This window comes from Leptonychotes weddellii, chromosome 10 (genome assembly GCF_054177405.1).
Source record: "Leptonychotes weddellii isolate Sample4059 chromosome 10, ASM5417740v2, whole genome shotgun sequence".
NCBI lineage: Eukaryota > Metazoa > Chordata > Mammalia > Carnivora > Phocidae > Leptonychotes > Leptonychotes weddellii.
Window position 1 is genome coordinate 116,762,291 of NC_138378.1, and position 23,056 is coordinate 116,785,346.

The 23,056-nt window shown below is 53.0% G+C and overlaps 3 protein-coding genes across 8 annotated transcripts in view; 1 reads left to right on the forward strand and 2 right to left on the reverse strand.

Annotated features, from left to right (window-relative positions):
- HPCAL1 (hippocalcin like 1) overlaps positions 1-23,056 on the reverse strand; it is a 327,988-nt gene that overhangs the window by 243,704 nt on the left and 61,228 nt on the right. The gene's annotated exons all lie outside the window — the stretch shown is intronic.
- LOC115942447 (cystin-1) overlaps positions 1-23,056 on the forward strand; it is a 133,029-nt gene that overhangs the window by 14,518 nt on the left and 95,455 nt on the right. Inside the window, exons 3-4 of one of the 6 annotated variants that reach the window (XR_014138324.1) lie at positions 1,555-1,607; positions 5,463-5,549. The exons of 1 other annotated variant lie outside the window; for it this stretch is intronic. Coding sequence is in view for 2 of the 5 variants with exons in the window: in XM_081797236.1 (XP_081653362.1) it covers positions 1,555-1,607; positions 5,463-5,577 (168 nt within the window). In the remaining 3 variants the exon portion in view is untranslated. Of the gene's footprint in view, positions 1-1,504; positions 1,608-5,364; positions 7,377-23,056 lie in introns of those variants that run through there. 4 more of the 6 variants (XR_014138325.1, XM_081797236.1, XM_081797237.1 and 1 more) reach the window with 4 other exon arrangements.
- The window catches only part of KLF11 (KLF transcription factor 11), a 9,211-nt gene continuing 536 nt past the window's right edge, over positions 14,382-23,056 (reverse strand). The window contains exons 2-4 of the mRNA XM_081797212.1: positions 21,441-21,710; positions 19,010-19,970; positions 14,382-17,098 (exon numbers count right to left, since the gene is read on the reverse strand). Coding sequence (XP_081653338.1) covers positions 16,818-17,098; positions 19,010-19,970; positions 21,441-21,710 — 1,512 coding nt within the window. The 3' untranslated portion in view covers positions 14,382-16,817. The remainder of the gene's footprint in view (positions 17,099-19,009; positions 19,971-21,440; positions 21,711-23,056) is intronic.

A 23,056-nucleotide genomic window follows, 5' to 3' on the forward strand; every position in this document is an offset into this window, starting at 1 on the left:
CCCGATGGTGTGGGTTAGCAGGAAATTAGACAGAGATGAAGAGATCAGCACATTGGAAGACAGAGCTGGAGAAATGACCCAGCGCATAGCACCCAGACGAGGCTCTGATCCAGATGCTCAAGAAAAAAATCACAGCAAGCATTAAGTTGTGAAACAATAGAAACTTTCCCTTTCAATAAAGGAGCAAGACAAAGATGCCTGTTATTATCACTTCTTTTCATGTAGTACCAGAAGTCTGGAAAAGTTAGGGGGAAATTGAATGGCTATTATTCCCAGAAAAGGTGAATGAGAACAAAAATAATACAAAAAGAATCTACACATAAATTATGAGAGCTAATACAAGAGTTGGTAAATTCACCGACTCCCCCAAATATATATATTTCAGTCATATTTCTGCAACAAGAGATATAAAATAAAATTTTATTTAAAAAAGGTGATGCTGTGTGGGGCACCTGGGTGGCTCGGTCGTTAAGCGCCTGCTTTCGGCTCAGGTCATGATCCCAGGGTCCTGGGATCGAGCCCCGCATCGGGCTCCCCGCTCAGCGGGAAGCCTGCTTCTCCCTCTCCCTCTGCCCTTCCCCCCACCCGCCCCCTTCACACTCTCTCTCTCAAATAAAGACTTAAAAAAAAAGACATTAAAGAAGGCCTGAATGAATGGAGAAACAGTCCTTGTTTATAAATCAAAAGGCTGATTATTATAAAGGTATCAATTCCCCCCAAATGATCTGTGGTTTAATACCACCCCAACAAAATCCCCAAGATTTTTTTTCCCCACGGAATAGGCCAACCTGATTCCAATACATATATGGGGAAATGCAAAGAACCAAGAGTAGTCAAGACTCTTTTTAAAAAGAAAGGTGGGAGGACGTGCTTTAGCAGATGTCAAGGTTCATTCTAAAGCTGTGGTCATTGGCATGGGCTGGTGCAGGCACAGGGCTTGGCACGGACTTCCGGAAAAGCCCGCAGACAAACGTGTGCTCCGTCTGAACACCCTTGTCTGGGGACAGAGAGAGCTTGGCAGAGCCAAGTGGAAGGCAGATGTGACCCCTGGAGGTGAGAGATGGGGGTGCAGCCAGGTCACTGGCCACATGTGTGAGCTTCATAAAGTCACCCCCTGCCCCAGCCTCAGTCTTCCCACCTGTGAAGTAAGCAGATGCAACTGGAGAGCCAGAGGGAGGCTTTCCCGCTGTGGTTTATGACCTAAGCTGAAATCAAGAGTTGGGTGCTTAACTGACTGGGCCAGGCAGACGCCCTCCACTGATCTAGTTTTGTTGACTATTTTTTCTTCTGGTTTTTACTGGGTTCCTTGCATAGTTGGTTATTTTTTGTTGTTTGCTGCTCCTTGTCCTTGGAAACTTCTTTGTGAGTATTCTCTGAGTCCTAAGAGGAAGATGACTTTTTGCTGGGCACCTCGGGAGCATTTCCAGTCTGGGACCACTTGAAATTAAATCTATGCATTCTATCTAGTCCTGGGTTAAACATGGTGGCCTGTGTCTGTTGGCAGAAAGCATCACTGACAATCTTCTGATGCTTCCTCCTTTTGTCCTTCTCGAGGTGTCCTCCAAACAGAGCGCTGACGAGCACCCAGAGAGCGGCAGAGTCTCCAGGTGAGTGCGAGGCTGGGGTGAGCACGTTTCCTCTGCCAGAAGCCGCAGCTTCTTGCCTCCGCCCCAGATGCCCACAGAACCCCATGGCTCCCAGGTCCCAGCTCCCTCCTTCCAGGGAAGGTCCCGGCCATGGGCGTGTGCAGAAGCCCTCGGCCTCACAGCCACAGTCATCGTCCCCCTGAGAGAGGCCCTGATCCAGATCATCCAGGGCATTCCCGATCTCACTCGTTCACTCAGAAACTGTGTGCCGTGGGACATCTGCAGATGAGCCTTCCAGAGTTTACAGCCTAGAGGGATGGCAGATGGACCCCCTGTAATCTGTTACAATTTTATCAGGAAAATGCTTTTAAAACCCCTGGGAAGAGTCAGCTAAGGACCCCAGGCCCAGAGACCAGGCCTTCTCTCTCTGCTCCGGGCCATCCCACATGGCTCTGGGCCGTGTGAGGATTTCAGGGCATCAAGAGCAGCCCAGCACGAGGTTTGGCTGGGATGACCTTGGGCCCCTGGCCTATTCTCCCCCACCATACCCTCCTGGCTTCCTTACCTCTAAAGGGATGACAGTGATCTGCCCCGTCCCTGGGATGTGGGTGACTCTGGGATTCAAGACCACCGATGTGAACAGGTGTAAAACTTCTAACGTAATAGCTGTTTTTATGACCAATTCCAAATGGTTTCAGGGCAAGAAGCTTGCTGGTTTCCCTTACTGAACACACATTTGCAGGGGTCCTTCCTTGAGCAGCTTGGTCTCTTCACAAGGGCAGGCAGTGGGCTCAGGGGAGGTCAGAGAGGGGTCAGGAGTGGTCTGAGGGCTCACAGAGGAGCTGGTAAGGGTTAAACTGGTTTGAAGGCCGCGTGGGAGGTCACCAAGGAGACAGGAGGCAGGAGCATCCCGGCCGCATTTCCAGCTGAGGACACTTTGCGCCAGCAGGTTGCAGTTAGCCCAGGGCCCTGGGGGTCACCGAGAGCCGGAAGCTCCCCGAGGTGGAGAGGGCGCTAAGTGCCACGCAGTAGCCATTGGCCACCGCTCTCGAGTGGGAGCGGGCTGGGACCCCTCGCTGGCGTAGAGGGCGAAGCAGTGGGAACGCTTAAAACCCCGACACCAGTGGTCCAGGCCCAGAGCCTTCTTCAGCATCGTGGAGAGCCCTGGTCCTCCCTCAGACCCTCCTCCTCTCGTTGTATGGACTGGGGGTGGGCTTGGCACTCTGCGCCAGGGGTTGGGGGTGGTCTCGGGTGCGAGGGCAGCCACCGCCCCAGGGGCCCCGGCCAGCTCTGCTGGGCCGACCCAGGCGCCCGAGCCTGCAGCTCTGTGCTGGGGACCTGGGGACACACCTGCCTGTGGGCGCCGCGGAAGGAACGGCGCACAGCTCAGCTCTGGCTGACTGTTTCCACTGATTTTAAAGAGAATTAGCACGACGTTCTCCAGTTTTCATCAACCTGAGGAATTTAGAAGGGTTAAATTCTATGTGGAATCAATTAGCTATTTCTTCTGCTTTTTAACTGAAGGGGCCCCTTCCGCTCCCTGCACACTCCCGGTGGCTGCTCAGACTCCTCACCACCCTCCCGGGAATCTACTCCCTCCCTGGCTCACCTGCTTTCATGCGAGGCTCTGTCAGGCTCCGGCAGCCCGCCCTGCTGCCTCGGGAAGGAGGAGAGGGCCATGGAGGCAAGCTCTGAGGGCGCACTGGCCCTCCCCGGGGTCAGGCCTGGAGCAGCCTTCCTCTGGTCCCCAAACTTGGGCTCTTCGGCCTCTAAGGAGAGCCCCTGCGGGGAGGGAGCAGCGGGCCTCCTGGCCCACATCTGCCGTGGCTCCCCCACGCCTCCGGGCCCTCGGGGGCCCTTCTCCCTCCACCCCCCACGCAGATCTCAGAGGCAGTACAGCCCCCCTTCCTTCCCGGCCTCCTCCCCTACCCCCCAGCTCTGCTGTCAGAACCCAGCAGAGCAGCATTTCGGGGAGAAATGTCCTAACATCTGCAGTTTACTTTGAAATACCTCCAGAAATCAGATGAAGTAGATGTGTGATAAAGTAAATACAGCAAAAAAAAAAAAAATGTGTATTTACTTAATTATTGAATCTACAATTTCAACCTTTCTATGTGCTTGGGAGTCTTTGTGATAAAGTGCTGAAGAGAAAAATCCTTCCAAGCCCAGTTAAAATCTCTTCCCGCAAACTCTCGCCCTCCCCTCCGTCCTCGTCAAGCTGGGGTCTCGCCCCACTTTGTCGGCACCCAGCCTCCACACCCGTGACCCGTAAGGTACCCACGGAGGTCGGCTCCCAGGCTCGCTCAGCCTCACGGAGGCCGCGTGGGCCCCTGCCTCGGGTCTGGTCCCTCACAGCGCCGGGCACACAGTAGGTGTCTCGTAGACGCTTGTTGAAAGGAACGTTTGATGTGAACCGGGGCCATGTGGGCCTTGACCCCCCAGTCCTGATCGTCCTTTTTTTTTTTTTTAAGATTTTATTTATTTATTTGAAAGAGAGAGAGAGAGAGAGAGAGAGAGAGACAGAGCACAAGAGGGGGGAGGGGCAGAGGGAGAAGCAGACTCCCCGCCGAGCAGGGAGCTCGATGCGGGGCTTGATCCCTGGACCCCGAGATCATGACCTGAGCTGAAGGCAGACGCTTCACCGCATGAGCCACCCAGGCACCCCCGAGTCCTGATCATCCTTGATGACATCTACATCTTTCTCCTGAGGGGCAACGGCGGGGAGACATGGAAACGGCAGGGCTGAGCTTGTCGGGCTGGCTTTGAGGGCAGGGCTGGCCCGACCTGAGGTCCTAGGATTGGGTAACAGAAGCTGAGGGTGCATGGAGGGGACGCCTGGTGACTCTGGTGGCTCCTGTCTGCACCTGCCGCTGAGGATCCCCCAGCCCGGCTCCCTGAGTTCACAGGTGCGAGGGGAAGTCGCTCCAGCGGCCTGAGCGGCAGAGCAGCGTGGGCTTCTTCTCCAGCACCGCAGAACAGGCCGCGGGAGGTCACTGTCCCCCCGCCGGCGGCGGGCAGCTCTGGGCTGCGGACCTCGCATCCGCTCCAGCGGGTAGCACGCAGCCTGACCCATGCCCACACCGCCCCAGCTGTCAAAGGTTCTGGGCAGGCCAAGGCCAGTGCCAGGCAACACTGCCAGGGAGCAGCCTGAAAGAAAGGGAAGTTCGGGGTACAGTGAACACCACCCCAAAGTCCCTATGATGTCCAGAAAGTCGGAGAGGGGGTGGGCCACCAGGTGCAGGCTGATGGGAACGACCTTGTGGAGCCCAGGGAGCAGGAACAGGGTCTGACTCTGGTCACTTCTGCCATGCCCAGTCCTGTCTTGCAGCAGCAGCTCCGTTCAGCGCCCCCAAGGGTGCAGGCCCCGGGAGTAAATCAGGCAAATGGGTAGCTCGCAATGCAGCTCACATTTGCTTAGGGCTGTGCAGTGTGCAGGACTCGGTGTCACGTGCTCTCTGTGCATTATCTTATTTATGCCCCAGAATGAACTTATGAATACAGCTCCACTTTAGAGGTAAAAAAATTGATGCTCAGAGATGCAAATGCCTTGTTCAAGGTTGCAGCGCTAGTAAGTGGCAGAGCTGGGATTCGAACTCGGGCCTTTCCACCCTGAGGGCCCTGACCCTGAAACGCCCCAGGGGCTGGCTTCCTTGCAGGGTATGTAAGGTCTGGGCGGACAAGGTCATAGGCAATGAAGCCAGAGAAATAGGCAGAGGCCCGCTCTTATAAAAGATTAAGAATTTTTTCCCAGGGCAAAGGTTTTCGGTTTTGGTTTAAGGACGGATCACAAGTCCCTGAAGGGGCCATCGTGGAGATGACGAGTTTGAAGGTGACACCTTGTCTCCTGACACCCCTGTCCATGTTTCTGGCTCACAGAGCCCCGGGCGGCAGCCACGGGAGGCCTGAGAGGCAGTCGGGCAGCTCGGCCATCTCGTACGACTGCTCGGAAGAGGAGCTGATGGCCAGCATCGAGCGGGAGTACTGTCGCTGAGGCTGCTGGAGCTGCCCTGCAGGCCCCCCGGCCCCCCGACCAGACTGGGGTTGCACCCCCGCCCCTGCCCCCTGCCCAGGCTCTGGCTGGAGCTGAGCCCCCTCCAACATGCAGTTACTCCTGGCTCTTTCGAAAGATCCGGCTTCAAGCTTGCTGGCAAGTGGTGCTCAGCGTGCAGACCCAGGCGTGAAGGCAGACACAGGGGCCGTCCCGCCGGTGGGTGCGCAGGTGCTCTCCCAGCTACTCCTCCCGCAGTGTCTGCGGAGGGCTTGTCGGCGGGCTTCTCCTGGAGCCTGAGATGCTTCCCCTGTCGGATGGCCCTCTCTGCACCGGGACTGGGGACAGCTCATCAGACTGGCTCCCTTGGGGCCTCTAACACGTCCTGGTTCTCCACAGCAACTGCCCGGAGATGTTGACGCGTGCATTACTGTTCTGTGGCTCTGGGGCGGGGCCGGAGAGTCTGCATGTCTAACCAGCCCCTGGGTGAGACCCGAGCTCCTGGAACCCAGCCTCGCTCGGGGTAGGAAGGATTGAGTCTAAGCTTTAGACCTTACCCAACTCTTCCTTCCTGGCGCTGGGGCTGCTGAGAGCCACAGCCCGCCTGCCTCCCTGGAGAGAGGCCTGTGCCCCTCCTTGGCAGGTGTGAGGGACGGAGAGCACAGGACCGGGAGCTGGAGCCCTCAGTTAACTAACATGCAGCCACTTTCACCCTGTGGGCCTCAGTTTCCCTCTCTAGAAATTGAGTCCTGGAGGCTCTTCCAGGCATTCCAGCCCCAACAATCCAGGCTTCCTTGATCTCTGCTGTTCTGCCCTCCCCCTGGGGCACAGAGCTGCCTCTGCAGCTGCGGCGGGTGGGGGGGCACCCCGGCCCCACCTGGAGGAGGTCCTGAGGAACACCTGCTCTCACCAGCCTGATGGGACTGGTTTACTCTCGTCCCACCTGGGAAGAAGGTACAGCGTCCCCGCATTGAGGCCAGAAGAGCCCAAGAACGTTCCCAGCGGACAGATGAGAAAGCCGGTTTGCCAGGGATGTCTGTGAATCCAAGGCAGGGCCAGGGGAGCCACAGGCTGACTGGAAGGTGGGACTCCTGGGGGGCACAGGCGTGGCCGGCCTTGGAAGAAGGTTCTGGCTGGCGTGCGGTTCGGGGGCCAGGTGGCAGGCCCCTCAGGAGCAGCTGGGAGGGCTTCAGAACAAAGGGGCACGTGGGTGTGACGTCAGCTTTTGCCAAAGCCAGAATAGGTCTCAGCTTGTCACAGTTACCACCAACACAGAGCCTCCCTGGCGTCGCCTGCAACATGCAAGAGCTTCTGGGACACAGACGCAGGGCCCGTTGGCGCTGTCCCCAGACCCACAGGCCTGCTGTCGTCGCAGGCAAACGGGTGTTTCCATGAACTTTTATTGCTTGGCAAGGCGGCCTTTGATCAGGTGTTCCATCACCCGGAGATTCTTATTGCCGAGCCGGAGGATGGCGCGTGGAGCCTTCCGACAACGGTCGCCGACGGAGTGGCTCCGAAACCCCCCAAAGCGAGAGCTACTCCCCATCCAAGCCCAAATCATTTCTTTCGATCAAAGAGGAAAGCCATTACTATTTTAATAATACAAATATTTCTCTTAAAAGCAGTTAATATTTTCTTTCTCACCACCAGACAGATCAGGCCTTGAATTTAATGACGTAAAATGTTTACAGTTTTACATCATTATTTTGTTAAAATGGAACACATTCAGCCAGTTTCCCGCATTTTCCAGTGGAAACCTCATACAACGATTCATGAGATAAAAGTGTTCAGAAAAAGAAGAATTCGTCCTGTGGTTACTCCAGTCTCTGTCGAGGTCAAAGTGAGTGCACATCATCAAAGCAAAGCAGTTGCTCTCGGGTCCTTTTTTTTTTTTTAATTCCCTGAATTCAGGAAAGTGTCTTCTGAATGGTGACCAGCCATATAAAGCCTAAAGCCGTGTGTCCCAGCCGTGAGGTGGGCCTGGGCGGGGGGCTGGCCTGGGGGTGGCGGCGGTGGGGAAGGCCCAGGACCACTAGACGGGGGCTGATGGCCCGCGGCGGCCACTCACCGCTCCAGCCCCTCCCGGGGCAGCTCCGTGCGCCTCCCCTGAACCCCAGCCCTCTGCTCCGGAGCTGAGTGCGGGACCTGCTCCCAGACGGGGCGGGAGGCAGCTCAACGAGAGGCAGGAAGGAAAAGGCCTCAGAGTCGAAAGTGACAACGACCCAACCCGTGCGGAGGTCTGGGACGGTCTGAGCACTGGAAGTGCGTCTCCTGGTTTCTGCGGGGGGCACGCTCCTCTGAGAGGCGGCAGAATGCCAGGAAGCCAGGAAACACACTCCATCCCGGCTCTGAGAAACGTCGTGGCCATTTCCCTGGGGAAGGAGCAGAGCCACGCCAGACAGTGCCCTTTGATGGGCCAAAGTCTTATTTATTTATTTATTTATTTATTTATTTATTTGAGAGAGAGAGAGAGAGAGAGAGGAGGGGCAGAGGGAGAGAAGCTCAAGCAGATTCCCGGCTGAGCGCGGAGCCTGATGCGGGGCTCGACCTCACAACCCTGAGATCATGACCTGAGCCGAAATCAAGAGTCAGACGCTTAACCAACTGAGCCACCTGGCCGCCCCTTGATGGTCCAAAGTCTTAGAGCCACGTCCCACTGGGCTGTGCTGCGCCCCCCGCTGTGAGGTCTCCCCCGAGGCTCTGCTCAGTGCCACATGCGTCCCCATCCGCCGAGCCCCTGCTGCTGTGAGCCTGGCCCTCAGCTAGATGCCCAGTCCGTGCTTGCCCGCACAGCTGTAGGCACGTCTTCACTCCGGAGAGGGGAAAGGTTGTCAGAGAAGAGTAGCTGTCGCCCGCCTGGAGGTCCAACCCATGGGGCTGGAGGGCCTTCTGTTCTGGCAATAATCAGGCAGGAGAAAAGCCTTCCGGGGTGCACTGGGGAGGATAAACCACATCTGAGTCTCTGAAGGCCAGCGCCCTCCTCTAGGCAGGAGGCAACACGAAATCAGCCCTTCGGTGTGCGGGCATCTGGACCCCTGGGGACCAAGCCGACCTTAACAGGTGTGCAGGGTTCTATCTTCTGTGATGAAATCGTCAGTTTCCAGAGTTGGAAAGGAAAAGCTGCCTTTTCCGTGGGGTGTGGACCCTGGGAAGGAAAGGTGACACTTATTTTAAGTCTTCAGGAGGTGACCCTCTGACGGACGCCCCATGGAGCGGTGTCTGGGTGTGGCCACACAGAAGCGTGTGTGGTTTCTTGCGGCGCCTTGGGCACAGGGCTGTCCTTCCAAGACCCAGGCTTCTGCCCACGTCAGGGGCCTGTGGCCAGGGGTCAACAGTGACACCACTTGGCAGCAAGCATCACAGAAGCAGCGTCGGTCAGGACTTCCCGGCTCAGCCCCCGGGGAGCTGCGGTTGGAAAGATCCCCATTCGGGCTCCCTAAGCCCCAAGAGGTTTAGCACAATTTGTAGGGAAAGAGGAGGAACCGCAGAGGGAAGGGCTGGGTTTCTTACGAGTCTGACAGGAGAGTATCTGAGGGGAAAATAGAAATGACACGACCTTATGTGCTAGGCCCTGGGGGTATAAAAGACAGATGTGACGGGAATGAGCCAAGGCCCCTGCAAGCTCAGATGAGGGGCGGGGAGCCGCTGGGGCCTGGGTCCTGCAGTCCACACTGCTCCCTCCCCCGCCCTTGGAAAACGTGGGGTAGGAAGTAGCCAGGCTGCCTGAGGAGGCCCATCAGCTTGTCTCGGCTGCAAGAGCTGGGAGCGCGGGGACTGGGAGAGCCCCGCGGGCAGGGAGGAGGCCCGGACTCTAGTCTTGGCCTCACTTTCCAGCAAGTGATCTGGGGATCTTAGTGTCCTCATCTATCCAGGCGGCAGATGGCGCTTGTCCTTCCTGCTGCCCACGGTGCCTGGGAGGCCTGACCGGCAAATGGCTGGCGCGGGGAGCTCTGTCACTGCAAAGCCCATGCAGGTAACAGGTGGGCACTTGGTCGTGAGGTTGGGCTGCTCAGTGTAGGGGGAGGGGCTGGTCTGTGCTCCACAGGCGGCCGGCTGGGCCTGGGCTTGGGGGGTTTGGTGTACCAAGAGGCACAACTCTTCCTCAGGGACGCCCCTGAGGTTACAAGTGAGGACCCATGGCTTCGAGCCCCACTCCGCTTACCAGCAGGAACTCCGCATTTTCCTGGTGTTCCCTGTATTAATGTTTCAGAGCTTCCCCCAGCCATGTCGTCACTGGCCTGGGCAGCCGTGTCACGGCCCCCCGGACTCACACACACAGCCGTCTCCCTGGGTTGGGACATCGAGCCAGCTGGGCATGGGGCTGGGGACTCCCGCACACTGAGCCCCAGGCCCAGCCCGTGTCCTGCCCCCTCCGTGCACCCTTCGTGCTCTCTCCGAGAAGCCTTATCCTCAAGAGCACGGATCTAGCCACGCGGAGTCACCCTTTGAGGAACTGATAAAAGTGGCAGCTCCGCAGCCTGGAAAATGGACACACGCCCACGTGCGCACAGTTGCCTTCGGTTTCAGGTGCGGCCACGCTCCAGGCCGGTGTGCGCGCCGATCGCTCAGGGGTGCCCTTGGCGGATCTCCAGCATTCTCTCGCTGTCCTCTCTTCCGCGGCACTCTGTCCTTTGACCCCTCACCTCCTTAGTGTCCCTGGACCCTCAGTGCCATCTCCTCAACTCAGGGACTCCCCTGGGGCCAGCCTGGTTTCCCCTCCCTCCACAGCAGCCTGGAAACTTCCTCGAGGCAGCCAACGGGGGCAATCGCGGGGCTCACCCACTCATTTCCTGTCTCTCAGGGGTCTCTCTACGGTCCAGGTCCTTTGAAAACGCTAGGATCGCGATTTTATCTGGGTGGGTTTTCCCTTGCTATTTTAAGATTTATTTATTTGAGAGAGAGAGAGAGAGAGAGCACAAGTGGGAGGGGCTGAGGGAGAGAATCGCAAGCAGACTCCACACTGAGCGCAGAGCCCGACTCGGGGTTCACTCTCACCACCCCCAGATCACAACCCATGCAGAAACCAAGAGTTGGACGCTCAGCCGACTGAGCCACCCAGGCGCCCCTCCCTTGCTATTTCAGATGTGAGGTGTATTCCGTTCTTGTTACTCCATCTTGGGTGGAAGTAAATTCATATTTCTATGATTTTGATGTTCACACTGTCACAAGTCAGCCCGTGGCAGTCCCTTGGAATGACTTCTTTGCTGTTTCGCACAGTCCCTGACGTTCTTGAAGGCAGCTGGTGACACGAGGATACTGCCTGGATGTTTGTGTGTCCCCCAAAACAGCTACGCTGCAAGGAGCCCTGGCTCCTTTGGGTAGGAAACAACTAAGGTTTTTTGTTTGTTTTAAGTAGGCTCCACTCCCACCGTGGAGCCCAATGCAGGGCTTGAACTCACGACCCTGAGATCAAGACCTGAGCTGAGATCAAGAGTCGGACACTTAACCGACTGCACCATCCAGGTGTCCGTGCTGAGGTTTTCTTCTACATGCAAAATAAAAGTGCCAGACACTGAGCAAGGTGCATTGCCTCTTGCCTTTACTTAGGCCTTATTTCATAAGTAAGGAAATTAAAGCTTAGAAGGGCAGAGTATCTTTCAGCAGCACATGGCTAGATGGAGTCGGCCTGCCTCAGGCCAAATCAACACTACCCACCCACCAACGCAGCCTGCAGGGACTCCAGGGCCTATCAGACCCCTTCGTGGAAAAGAAGGCTGCTCGGGGCGCCTGGATGGCTCAGTCCAATCAGCATCTGACTCTTGATTTCGGCTCAGGTCATGATCTCGGGGTCCTGGGATCAAGCCTCGTGTCAGGCTCTGTGCTCAGCAGAGTCTGCTTCAGGATTTGTTCTCTCCCTCTGCCCCATCCCCCCCCCCCCATAAAGAAATAAATCTTTAGAAACAAGAAAAGAAAAGAAGGCCGCTCTCTTCTGTGCGGCCCCCGCCCAGGGCCATCCACCCCTCTGCACGCGCGCCCTCAGACAGGACACGGGGAGACAGGACTGCCCACCTCCCCCCTTTTCCCGGTGAGACCTCACAGCCTTTGCTGCTCAAAGCCAGTCTGTTTCCCAGCATTCTTCCTGTGTCTGCGAGTCGGCAGTGTCCTGACTGAACTCCAGCCCCGGCCTCACCCCTCCAGTTCCTCGGCCAGAGCAGGCTGACCCGAGCACGGAGCGTGGATTTGCCCCGTTTAACAAACACCGAGGGAGTCGCCTGTGGCTTACAGGATGCTGGGCTTCAGGGACACAGACCAGCCACAGGGAAGGGCTGCCATCCCTGTCCTCAGGGAACCCACAGTCCATGGAGGGGGACAAGGTGTGATTACCATGACAAGGTCCGTGAAATAAGGCTGGGCAGTGAATTCAGCCAGGAGAGGCGGTAGGCTGTTGGCATGAAAGGGAGGTTCAGGAAAGGGGGAGAAGGGGCACAGACCTACATCTTCCCCACATCCCTCCCCAGAATCCAGGTGAGTCCGCAGCGGGTGTGGGCCACTTCCCTACTCCCGCCCTGGGGCTCCCTCTGCGATGCTTGCCTGGCCCTGAGGGAAGACACGAGGCCACCTCCCCAGCATCGCCCCCTCCTCTCCCACCGGCGCCCTCACACCCCACCTCTGGCACCTACAGCCTGGGAGGGGCGGGCGGGGTGGGGGAACGTCAGCATCGTTGTCCTGCGCCTGCTGCTGTTCCGGTCCAGGGCCTGGAAAACCTTCCCTTCACCTTTAGTTCAGATGTTCCTCCAGAAGACTCTTCCAGTGGCACAGCGATCAGCCACTCACTACATGGTGCTCCCTGGCCCTCTATCTTCTTTTACCTGTTTTCGGCTCAGTATGTTCATGTGTTTTCACATCTTACCTGCAGGACTACGAGCTCCTTGGGGGCAGAAACTAGAATGACTCATCTCTGGGTTTCTGCTCCAACATGACAGGAGTTTGTTACATGCTGTTTGATGGTGGATAAATGGACGGACGGGGTTTGAATGGATGGATGGGGAGGAGATGGATGGGTGGGGGGGTGGATGGGAGGGTGGATGGGGGGCAGGTGGATGCGATATGATCTCTGGCATGCGGGACCTTACATTTTAGCAGGTAAATTAGATTTGCAATAAAATCCAATGAAATATGACAAGTTTTAGTCTTAAAGACCAAAACTCTAGTCTTGAAGGAGCCCAGGAAAGGGGTGCCCTGGGAAGGCCCCCCGGAGGCTGCCATCAGAACGGCCTGCTGAGAGCTGAGCAAGCGCGAGCACCATCACAGGATGATTGTCACTTCACTACACGTGCATCTCCCAGCACTTGACTTGTGGCATCCTGTTTCTTCTTTATCATCTTGTTTGTTGGCCACTTTGTCCTCTGAGATCAGCAAGACATCCTAGGGAGAAGCAGCCTGTCTGCAGAGCCAGCTCAGGACAATTCTGGAAGGCACTAAGCTTCTTAGGGAGCGGTGAGGGGCCTTTGGGAGGCAACCCTCCTAACCTAGAGGGGACTGTGTCTCACTCCTCTAGGGTAGGGAGTCCTGGTGCCTGGGCTTTCTCCCAGGAGGGGGCCAAGCCATCAGGAAAATGTCTCAAGTTCCTCACTGTGAAAGTCCCTCAACCAAGAGGCAGGTGGAAAGCACAGGGACAGTGGATGTTACAGTCAGGCAGCAGTTAGAACCCTGGGAACAGAGGAAGGGCAGCAAGTACAAATTCACACAGCTCAAGGCACCACGCTTGTGGCTGTCCCCTAGAAACAAAGGTGTTCGGAGTCGGAGAGACTTTCCTGGGTGGACTGCTGAATGCAAAGCGCATTATGATCATTTATTTACCAACCCCTCACCCCCAGCCCGCCGCCTGCGCACACACATGACCAGGAGCAGTGTGGCCTATTGAATCACATCCCAGGGGGCCCAGCTTCGGAAGGCGGGGAGTCAGCGGGACTGCGACAGATTGCGTGTGAAGTGAGAAAGGAGTGCAGGTGACTCCAAGGTTTTACACCTGAAGGCTGGAAGGATGGACTCCCTGTTCTTTTTCAAGACAGTGGGCTTAACCGTGAGAAAAGCGAGCATGGGAGAGAAGATGACGAGCTTGGTTAAGTCTGAGATGCCGACTGGACACACGTCAAGTAGAGAGCTGGAAGGGGGACTCGGAGGCTCAGGTTAGAGGTGCAAAGGACAGATACACACACGGAGTCTCCACAGTACAGAGGTTATTTCTATCTAAGGCCCGAGACTGGAAACGATCACCGTGGTTGTGAGGGGAGTAGAAAAAGGGTCAGGGAGAGGAGGGGCCCCAGCCAAGAGCAGACAGTGCAGGACCAGGAAAGCAGGAGAGTGTGGCCTGTGGGGGGCGATCAGCTCTGTCCAAGGCTGCTGACACACAAGCATGACGATGGAGGCGTGAACTCATGCAGATCTCAGCTCCTTCAGGGAGGTGTGGATGCAGAGCCCCCGCCGCAAGAGGTTCAGGAGAGAACATACCCCAAGAGCAGGAGTGAAGACCATGGCTCAGCGACACACCTGTACAGCCTGGGCTGGAGGGGGAAGGAGGGAGGGAAGAGACTCCCTCTCACTCGGCCTCCTGTCACAGGTCCCCCAGCCCGCGGTCCCACCCTGTCGGAACCAGAGCGGCATCAGAGAGCCCACACAGACGCGGCCTCTGCACACATTTCTTTCCTAAAGAATCCTCCAAGGAATCTAAAGGGCACCTGGGAGCTGAACAGAAGCCCAGAAAACAGAGAGGAGGGTTAGGTAGGGCCAACATACAATAAATTTTGTAGACTCTGCTGAAAAGATATGGGTACATTCTGAAGCAGCCTCATGACACAGGACGCAAGTCCAGTTTGCAAATCAAAAAAGTTTTATAGGATTCAAAGAAAAAAGTTACATCACACATATTCATTTAAATAATAAGTCCAAGTCTGTTACATAAAACATAATTCCAAAACATTTTAAATTTTATTACTGAAACTACTTAAAAAGGCTCAAAGTCAAAAAAAGATCAAGCAAAATTGCTCAGCAATAAAGTGCACCGGGGGAGGCCGCGGCGTGCTCCGCTCCCGACGCTCAGAGCCGCCGGCCGGGGGCCTCCACGCTGAGAACCCCAGGGTTTCTGGTTCTCAGGAGAGTGTTTTTCAGATGGACACTCTCCCAACTTACAGTCTTTCAGTCAACAAACAGAGGGGGGCAGAAAAAATGTCGTTTACAGAAGGTATTTCTAAATCTAATCAGGAAATGGAAGTATAAATCAAAACCATTTTAACCCATCTATTCTTTAGAAACGACACTGCTCAGAGAATAAACTTTAATGTGACAAGTAATCCAATACTCACCACCATCCAATTATCCACCAGAGCATGAGTCGGACTTCCAGTATTTTGCGTAATTAAGAAAAATATCCAAATTTAATGCCACTTAACGGCATATACATAGTCAGAAATGTTTATGTTGATTTAAGATGGAAGCGGGAGAAGAGACTGGGTGGTGGGGAAGCATGAGCTATATACATTTAATTACGGTTCTCCTGCAACAGTATTGTCTCATGAGCTGCAGGAATACTCAACTATGAAGGGTCCAAAAATATGAACGCCACCTAAACATACAGCCAGCACTCGGACGTGTAGGTCACTGAGCAGTTGATACCAAAGGGCAACTTACTGGGTATCAAGTAACATCCAGTGACTGACCAGGTGACGATTATCAGACTAGAGGACCCAAACATAAAACCTAATCATATTTAATCAGTATTTCACCATACCATCATTTTAATAAAAGTAAATGCCAGTAACAAAGAGACAAAGACAAAAATCTAAATACACATGGCATACATACACAAAAAAAAACCCATCCCCAGGCTCACAAAGCAGTGCAACATTCCTATGTTCCTTGCATGCATCGTGTCGCCTGGATTCCCGACGCCACCCAGCACAAGCAAGCTCAGTGGCTTCCCGGACCCCAGCGCCGCCGTCTCTGGAGAATTAGGACCTGAGATCACACGGATTCAAAGTGGTGCCATGGGTCTATTTTCTAAGCACACTGCAAAACACCCCATTCCAAGTAATTCAGTTAGATCAACTCCCTTCAAGTAAAATGAATGAAAAGAAAGCACAGTAGTATTACTGCCTTAAGTCTAACTTGCATTTCCTGCAGTTCTTAATATTTAATAATTAGGGGAATCAGAATATTGGAGCTGGACTGTTTGCATGTACACTTCACCTCAGATAAACTGTACTTTGGTGGAAAGTTCCTCCAACTAATAAGGACTTTTTCTTCTTCTCTAAGAAGTTCTTCTACTCACAAAATACTATAAGGCCACAGCAAAAGAAGTCAACAGACAATTAACAAAGTGGCTGGGTTTGAGTGCTTACGTTATCTTTTTTTGGTGTTTGAGGTACAAACAGGAAACTGAGTTAGGTTGCTCTCAGCAGAGCAATGGCCCCCAAAGACACAGACACTCAGATCCTACAGCTCACTGTTCACTGGGTATCTATCAGGTATTTTAAACATCCTCTGGGGTACATTCTTTACAAGTCACACCATGGACACAGGTAAATGACTAGTTCTACTTAACCAAAATTTTAATTCCTTGGGCTACAGCCTTAAAGGAATTGTTGCCTGGAATTTCTCTTGAAAATGCTATGAAAAAGCTAAATGCAAGTTCTTCTCTCCCCACCCCCCACCGCCCCATTTAAGAAGCCTCTATTCAACTAGTTCTGGTTCTAAAAAATTCTTAGATCTAAAAGCCCTGATGACAGACTTGCAGTTTTGTTTTTTTGTTTTGTTTTTTTTTTGTGGCTGAATAATGTGCCAAATTTACTAAATGTAGAGTTATTATGAAAACCATTGCTGAACACTGAAAAGAAGACTGTAAAATCACCTATCTAGAAATTGGTGATTTGAACACCAACAATATAAATACTTTAATAAAAAACAGTATAAAAATTAGTACCCTGTCTCAGTTCTACAAAACATGGATAGAAAGGTTGTAAAAACCCAGATTTTGTAAACTTTATTGCCGAAATGTCGGTTTGAATGCTGGTGATTCAGATGATCAAATTTTCTTCCATTTCCTCAAAAAAACTTCTGAAACTACAAGATTTTGAACAGGGTCCCAACCAAAAAGGAAAAGTTAACATACTTTCATCAGAACCAGCTCCCCACTTTCTCCTACTCCCTAAAACAATTTTTCTTTTTTTTTTGGGAGAGAAAACCATCAGTTCCATTCCTGAAAAATGCTTTTTAAAATTCCCATGGGCAAGTCCCTGGCTGACCTTTCATGCAGAGGCCGGCATGCTCACAAGTGGGCTCCCGGGTCTCTCTGCTGAGGCGATTCTGTTCAGTTTGCCAACCTCTGCCTGCCAGCCAGGGATCTTCTTGGTAGTCATGTGGCGCCGGGCATGCTTTGTCAGGTGGTCACTGCGCATGAAACGCCGATCACACACGGGGCACACAAACTTCTTCTCCCCAGTGTGAGTTCTGCGGTGGCGAGAGAGTTCATCAGAACGAGCAAATTTTTTATCACAGCCATCCCAGTTACAGTTAAAAGGCTTCTCTCCTAAGAGGGGAGAAAACACACATCAAAGAAAATGTAAACACTCAGCATCTTACCCAAGCTGGTTAATTCATGTCGTTTTGAAATTTTGTTCATCAAAATCTAAGAAAGTAGTATCCTGTTATTCTGGTGTTGAGTTATTCAAAAGTCAGGAAATCCTCCATTTTTTTGTTGCCACACCTAAGATATATGTCAGGGCCCAAAGATGTCAGACTCATCTCACATTTCAAAAGATTTTTTTTTAAGATTTACCCATTTGAGAAAGAGAGCGAGCATGCGCAAGCGTGAAGGGGGGAGGGACAGACATAGTCTCAAGCAGACTCTGAGTGTGGAGCCTCGCACAGGGCTCGATCCCACAACCCCAAGATTATGACCCAAGCCGAAACCAAGAGCTCGATACCCAACAGACTGCACCACCCGGGGTGCTCCTCAAAAGATATTTTTAAATAAAAATAATCTCTCATTGTTATAGCTTTGGGTAGGGGGAAGATTCTTGAAAGGAATAATTCCTTCCCTCAAAAGTAGAGCCCCTTAGGGGCACATGGGTGGCTCAGTTGGTTAAGCATCTGCCTTTGGCTCCGGCTCCCTGCTCAGTGGGGAGTCTACTTCTCCTTCTGCCTCTCCCCCCAACTTGTGTGCGTGCTCTTGAGCCCATGCAGGCACTCCCCACCCCGACAAAATAAATACATAAAATCTTAAAAAAAAAAAAAAAGTACAACCCCTTGGAGGCACCCACTTGCTTCGATACATCTGTGACTATCTGTTAGACTCTATTCCATTCGTTGAGTGGGAGCCACCATGATTAGACCTATAATGAACTATAACCACCAACCTGAAATGCATTTTGGAAGACAATACAATAGTAACTCCTTCCAGTTCAGCCCTTCCTACATTGTATTCCACAACTCACTGCTGTCCTACAGGCCGTTAGCAGACATCTTGGTGGAAGGGGGTTCCATGATCAAAGAGTTTATGCAACACATCCTCACTGCAGACTCCGTGCAACCTGTTACTGTGCTTACACTCACGTATGTGTGTGAACCTCTCAAAGGTGAGTTTAACACACTATTTAACCATAGGAGCCTTCAAAACAAAACAGCAGAACACTAACTCAAAGAACAAGAGTGCCACAGAACATCTGAAATATTCTAACCGAATCTACTAAAGCAGCAGCTCTACCAGACCTCCGTTAAACATGGTAGCCACCAGCCCCATGTAGCTATGTAAAGGTAAACTCAATGAGAATGAACAATTTACTCCCTTAGTCACACTGTCCACATTTTAAGCATACAGCTAGCAGCTACCTTAACTGGACAGAGAATATTTCTAACATTGCCAAAAATTCTCTTGGACCAGGCTGATGAGATAAAAAAGGTATCACCAAGTCATTATAGTTTCTTGTACGACTTCTCCTTCTGAATTCAAAACTATATATTCCCAACATAAGAAAACTACATCCCCTTAAAGTTCACGTATTTTCGAATTCAAACTTTTCCACACTTTACAGACCTCTCCCCATAGTGAGCCAAAATAAGTTACACTGATGTTTATTGAATGTGAAATGCACATTTTCTAAAACGCAAAGACTGAGGAGTCTACTGCAATGTAAAGAAAAAGGGGCAACATGGGCATCACCCTAAAAATCTATCAAAGGGACCACAATCCTAGAACTATACTACATTTTATCTACTGGGATGAGCAGATGGCATGTTCTAGAAAAACCAATGATGGTTGTACTAACGTTAATCCCAATCCCTACAAGACTATGAAGGCTTTTCAGAACCAAAGAAAAACTGCCAACTTTCCACCTTTTCCAGTGCTTCTCATGTTTCCCTCCCACTCCAGGAAGGCTTAGCGTGTGTTTCTTCAACACAGGCTCTGGAGTTCTAATGGCCTACCTGCCTTAGTACTCACCTGTGTGGGTGCGAAGGTGAGCCTTGAGGTGGGAACTTTTGAAGTAGGTTTTCCGGCAGCCTGGGAAGTTGCAAACATAATTTCTCCTTCGGGAAAAGTCTACCTGAGGGGCACAGTTTTGACCGGAGGCAATGAAGACGGGGGCAGGCGCAAGGGGCAAGAACTTGGTATTGCCCACAGCCACGACACTGGATGAAGAGGTGGCAGGCTGGGGGAGGGTCGCCTGGGGCAGGACCAGCATCACAGCTCCCTGAGGCACAGGCGGTCCCACGAACACAGGCTGGGGCACGGGAGCAGCATGGGGCAGGATGGGTTTGACAGTCCCTGCAGACACTTGGGGAGGAGGCTTCAAAAAAGCTGGTAACATGCCACTCTGTCCAGTCACAGGGATCATTTGGCAAAAGACAGGAGAACTGGGGACAGGGACAGAAATCAGAGGGGTGGCTTTCCTTGGTAAGTCACTTTCATAATTCTTTGGTAAGCAGGTTTGAATTGCAACAGGCCACCCTGCCTGCTGGCCTTTGTCAATGGGGATCAGGCCACCAGACTTGTGCAAGCAAGGCTGACACGACACTGAGTTAGTGGTCAGTAGATTATCTGTGAGTTGTGTGTCCAGCAAAGCTTCAGTATGTCCCAAAATCTGTGCTTCTCCTCTGTTAACGGGAAGTTGGCATTCTTGAATCTGGGCAGTAGGAATGTGGCCAGGAGCAGGATTCCCCCCAGTGTGGCGGATGACACTTGTCACCATGGGCCTGCAGGGGGAGCTGGGGGCTGGCTCCAGTGGCTCTAGCTTCGAACCAGGAAGGCCCCTCTCCGCCTTCCTGCTCAGCACTTTGGCGGCCCCAGCGGAGGCTGGGTGGATGGTCATGACCATGCATGCTTTGGAATCAGTTACTTGAGAAGGAACAAGTGTCCCTGTCGATGGCTCCACAAGATCAGGGCTCTGAGGAGGAGTCATGCACTTAAAAAAAAAAAAAAAAAAAATTCCTCTGTGAAAAGGTTGTTGTGGTTAAATTTTAAAAGGGACTTACTTTGATCACCATGCCCCAAATGCCTTTTAAAAAGTATCTATGAAAGGGCACCTGGGTGGCTCAGTTGGTTAAGCGACTGCCTTCGGCTCAGGTCATGATCCTGGAGTCCCAGGATCGAGTCCCGCATCGGGCTGCCTGCTCAGCAGGGAGTCTGCTTCTCCCTCTCCCGCTCCCCCCTCTTGTGCTCTTTCTCTCTCTCACTCTCTCTCTCAAATAAATAAATAAAAAAATCTTAAAAAAAAAAAAAGTATCTAGGAAAGACTCGTCTAAGCCTGCTCACAACAGCACCCAGTGAATTTCAATACTACATGAAGTATTTTACTTTGTAGGCTTCTCCCCATTTCCTAAGCTCTCCCACACCAACCCATTTGCTTAGTTTTAAGAATGTCAGTGCCACCTGTGGGCTTGCATAGCCACCGAAACGAGCACTTTAAGTATTAGGACCACAAATGAGAAAGCAAATTTACATTCAAAATAAGAGCTTTTCACAATAGTTTTTGATTCTCAAATCTTTTTTTTTAATCCCAGTGCTAATCATTTAACACACACTTACCCAGTGCCTAGTGGATGCCAGGTGAAAACCTGTTGGAATGCTCTCCCAGAGGCTACGCTCTAACCAGTGGCTCTGACTGAACCAAGCCTCTCCGTAGTACCCAACAGCTCCCACTTACTGTCAGCCCCCCTGTGGGGGAGCTCAATGCCAAGTAGCTCTGTGAGGTGCTTCTGGCCCATTATTTGAACAATTCTCTCCACTGCCCACGAGTTCCTTCTCTTCCCTCTTCCCAAGTCTGCTTTCCACACTCTCCCTCCAGTGCAAGCTTCCAACCCAAGATAATCAGATTCTACTTTGCACATCTGTTAGCCCATTCTCAGTTTCTCCAAGCTGAGAAGTAATCTCTCCCAGCACTTCTGTAGCCCTAGCAAGTTAAGAAAACAAAACCAAAAACCGTGCTTGGCTGCACTCAGCTCACACAAGTAAGAAACGGGCTGCTCCGGGGAGGGAGGGGCCAGCATTTCAACCTCGCTAATGAAGGCTGGTGCCAAAGCGCAGACTGCTTCTAGCTGCCACCCGGGCACCCTGATTCCACACTGGGTCCTCTGGGGGAAGCTAAGCCCCCACCCTGCAACTCCCCACGGAAGCCAGTACATTTGACTTTCTTGCATCAATCTGTAGGTTTCCTCCTATGAACATTTTAACCCTGTGGCTGCAAGCTATAATCTATTAACGGAAAGAGCATATTTTCGAGAAGTAAGAGAAGTTTTCACCCTTAGAACCCACCCAAGAGGAGGTTATGCACTTGGCCTACCAGCATCCCAATGAATCTACCCACAAGTCCTTCAGCACATTTATTTAACATACCCTAGTCATTACAAAAAACGCTCTTCTCCCCACTTCTTACCAGAGTCGATAAAGAGTCGAAGTCCTTTGGTAGCTCAGATGCGGCTGCATCCACATGCACCGTGCTGGTGACATCCCCAGGGTCAGAGACAGGGGTGAGGGGTCTTATCTTTAATAGGTCACCTTTCTGGGATCTTTGACCCCAGGAGCTCATGCAAACAAGAGCCTCAACTGCTTCGATGTCATTCTGCTCTAAGATGCTGCAGGTAGACCTTTCGCTATCATGCCTCTTCCTCTCCAGGATCGACTCACAGATGTCCATGATGTCAACCTAGAGGTGACACAACACAATGGCTTCTCAGTCCAGGGGACAAAGAGAGGGCAACCCTGATGGGCACGTGGGTACGTACACCAGGCGCCTGCACCATGCACGTAACACACCATACTCGACACACAACGCGCTCTGTATTCTAGGAAAATATGTCAACAGAACACTGACGACAATTTCACTTTTAAGCCAATGTTCTGAAGAATGAAGACGACTGGACTTGGCTGGCCAGCAGTTTCCACGGGAAAACCCTGATTCTTAAGAAAAGTTAAGTTCGTGTTTTCCTTCGGTAATGATTCGCAAGACTTTAATCCCGGAGGTGTGAGCCAAAGTGGCCAGCGTGACACTGTCCAGCCAGGAGAAACGGACACCGACTCTAAGCCTTCAGTTGGCTGAGAGGACACATGGCTCTTCAGAATTGGCAAAGCCAGCAGAAGAGTGTCCTGCAGATGCATTTCTGGCAACTCTCTGAAGCACTCAGCACAGTCTTCTCAAGTCAGGGCATCACCATGGGCAGAACTTTCCAGTGGCTCAACTCCATGGGTGCCAGGAAGGGGGGGGGCCCACACTGGCTGAGCCTTGTTCCTCAGACTCTGGAACAGTCAAGTCACTCCTTACTGCCGCAGTCAGGAGATAAGAAGAATAATTTTAAAAGATCTAGCCGGCCCAAGAGACAGATGTCCGTCCTGTGTGTCACACCGGTCTTTTTCGGGGGGGGGGGGAAGAGAAGTGACTGGAGTCAACTCATCCCTTCCCAAAGACCCTTTACATCTATAAAGATACATGTTTCCACTTGGTTTGCCCCAGCGAGCATCAAACCCCTCTGTCGCGTCAGGTCCCCCCCGGCAGGGCACGCTGGTAAGGCGGCTGCCTTTGCAAGCGCCACTCTGGCCCAGCTTCGTCCGCAGCCCGGGCCCCGGAACCCTGAGGTCACAGACGTGGGGCTGCCTCCTGCTCGCTCTGCCGCCATGGGCGGGAGGTCCGGAGGCGCGCAGGGCTCCCACACCTCTCTCTCAGGCCCTCGGGGTCCTCCAGTCTCGACGACCAAAGTCCTAGGTCTAGCCGGCCAACTAACTCCCCGTGGCCCTCAGGCCCCGACACCAAGGGGCCATGGCTAAGAACAGCGCCCTACCTCGTCCCCCCCACACCCACCCCCGCGTGCGCCTTCCCGCCAACTGTGCCCCGCCCCACCCCCTTTGCCCCGCCCCACCACACCACCTTTCCAGCTTTGCCCCGCCCCCTACATAAGGCCTTCCTCCCAGCTCTGCCCCACCCCCTGCCTCCACCCCCCGCGCGGGGCCTTCCCGCCAGCTTTGTCCCGCCCCCTCCCCGCAGGGCCTTCCCGCCAG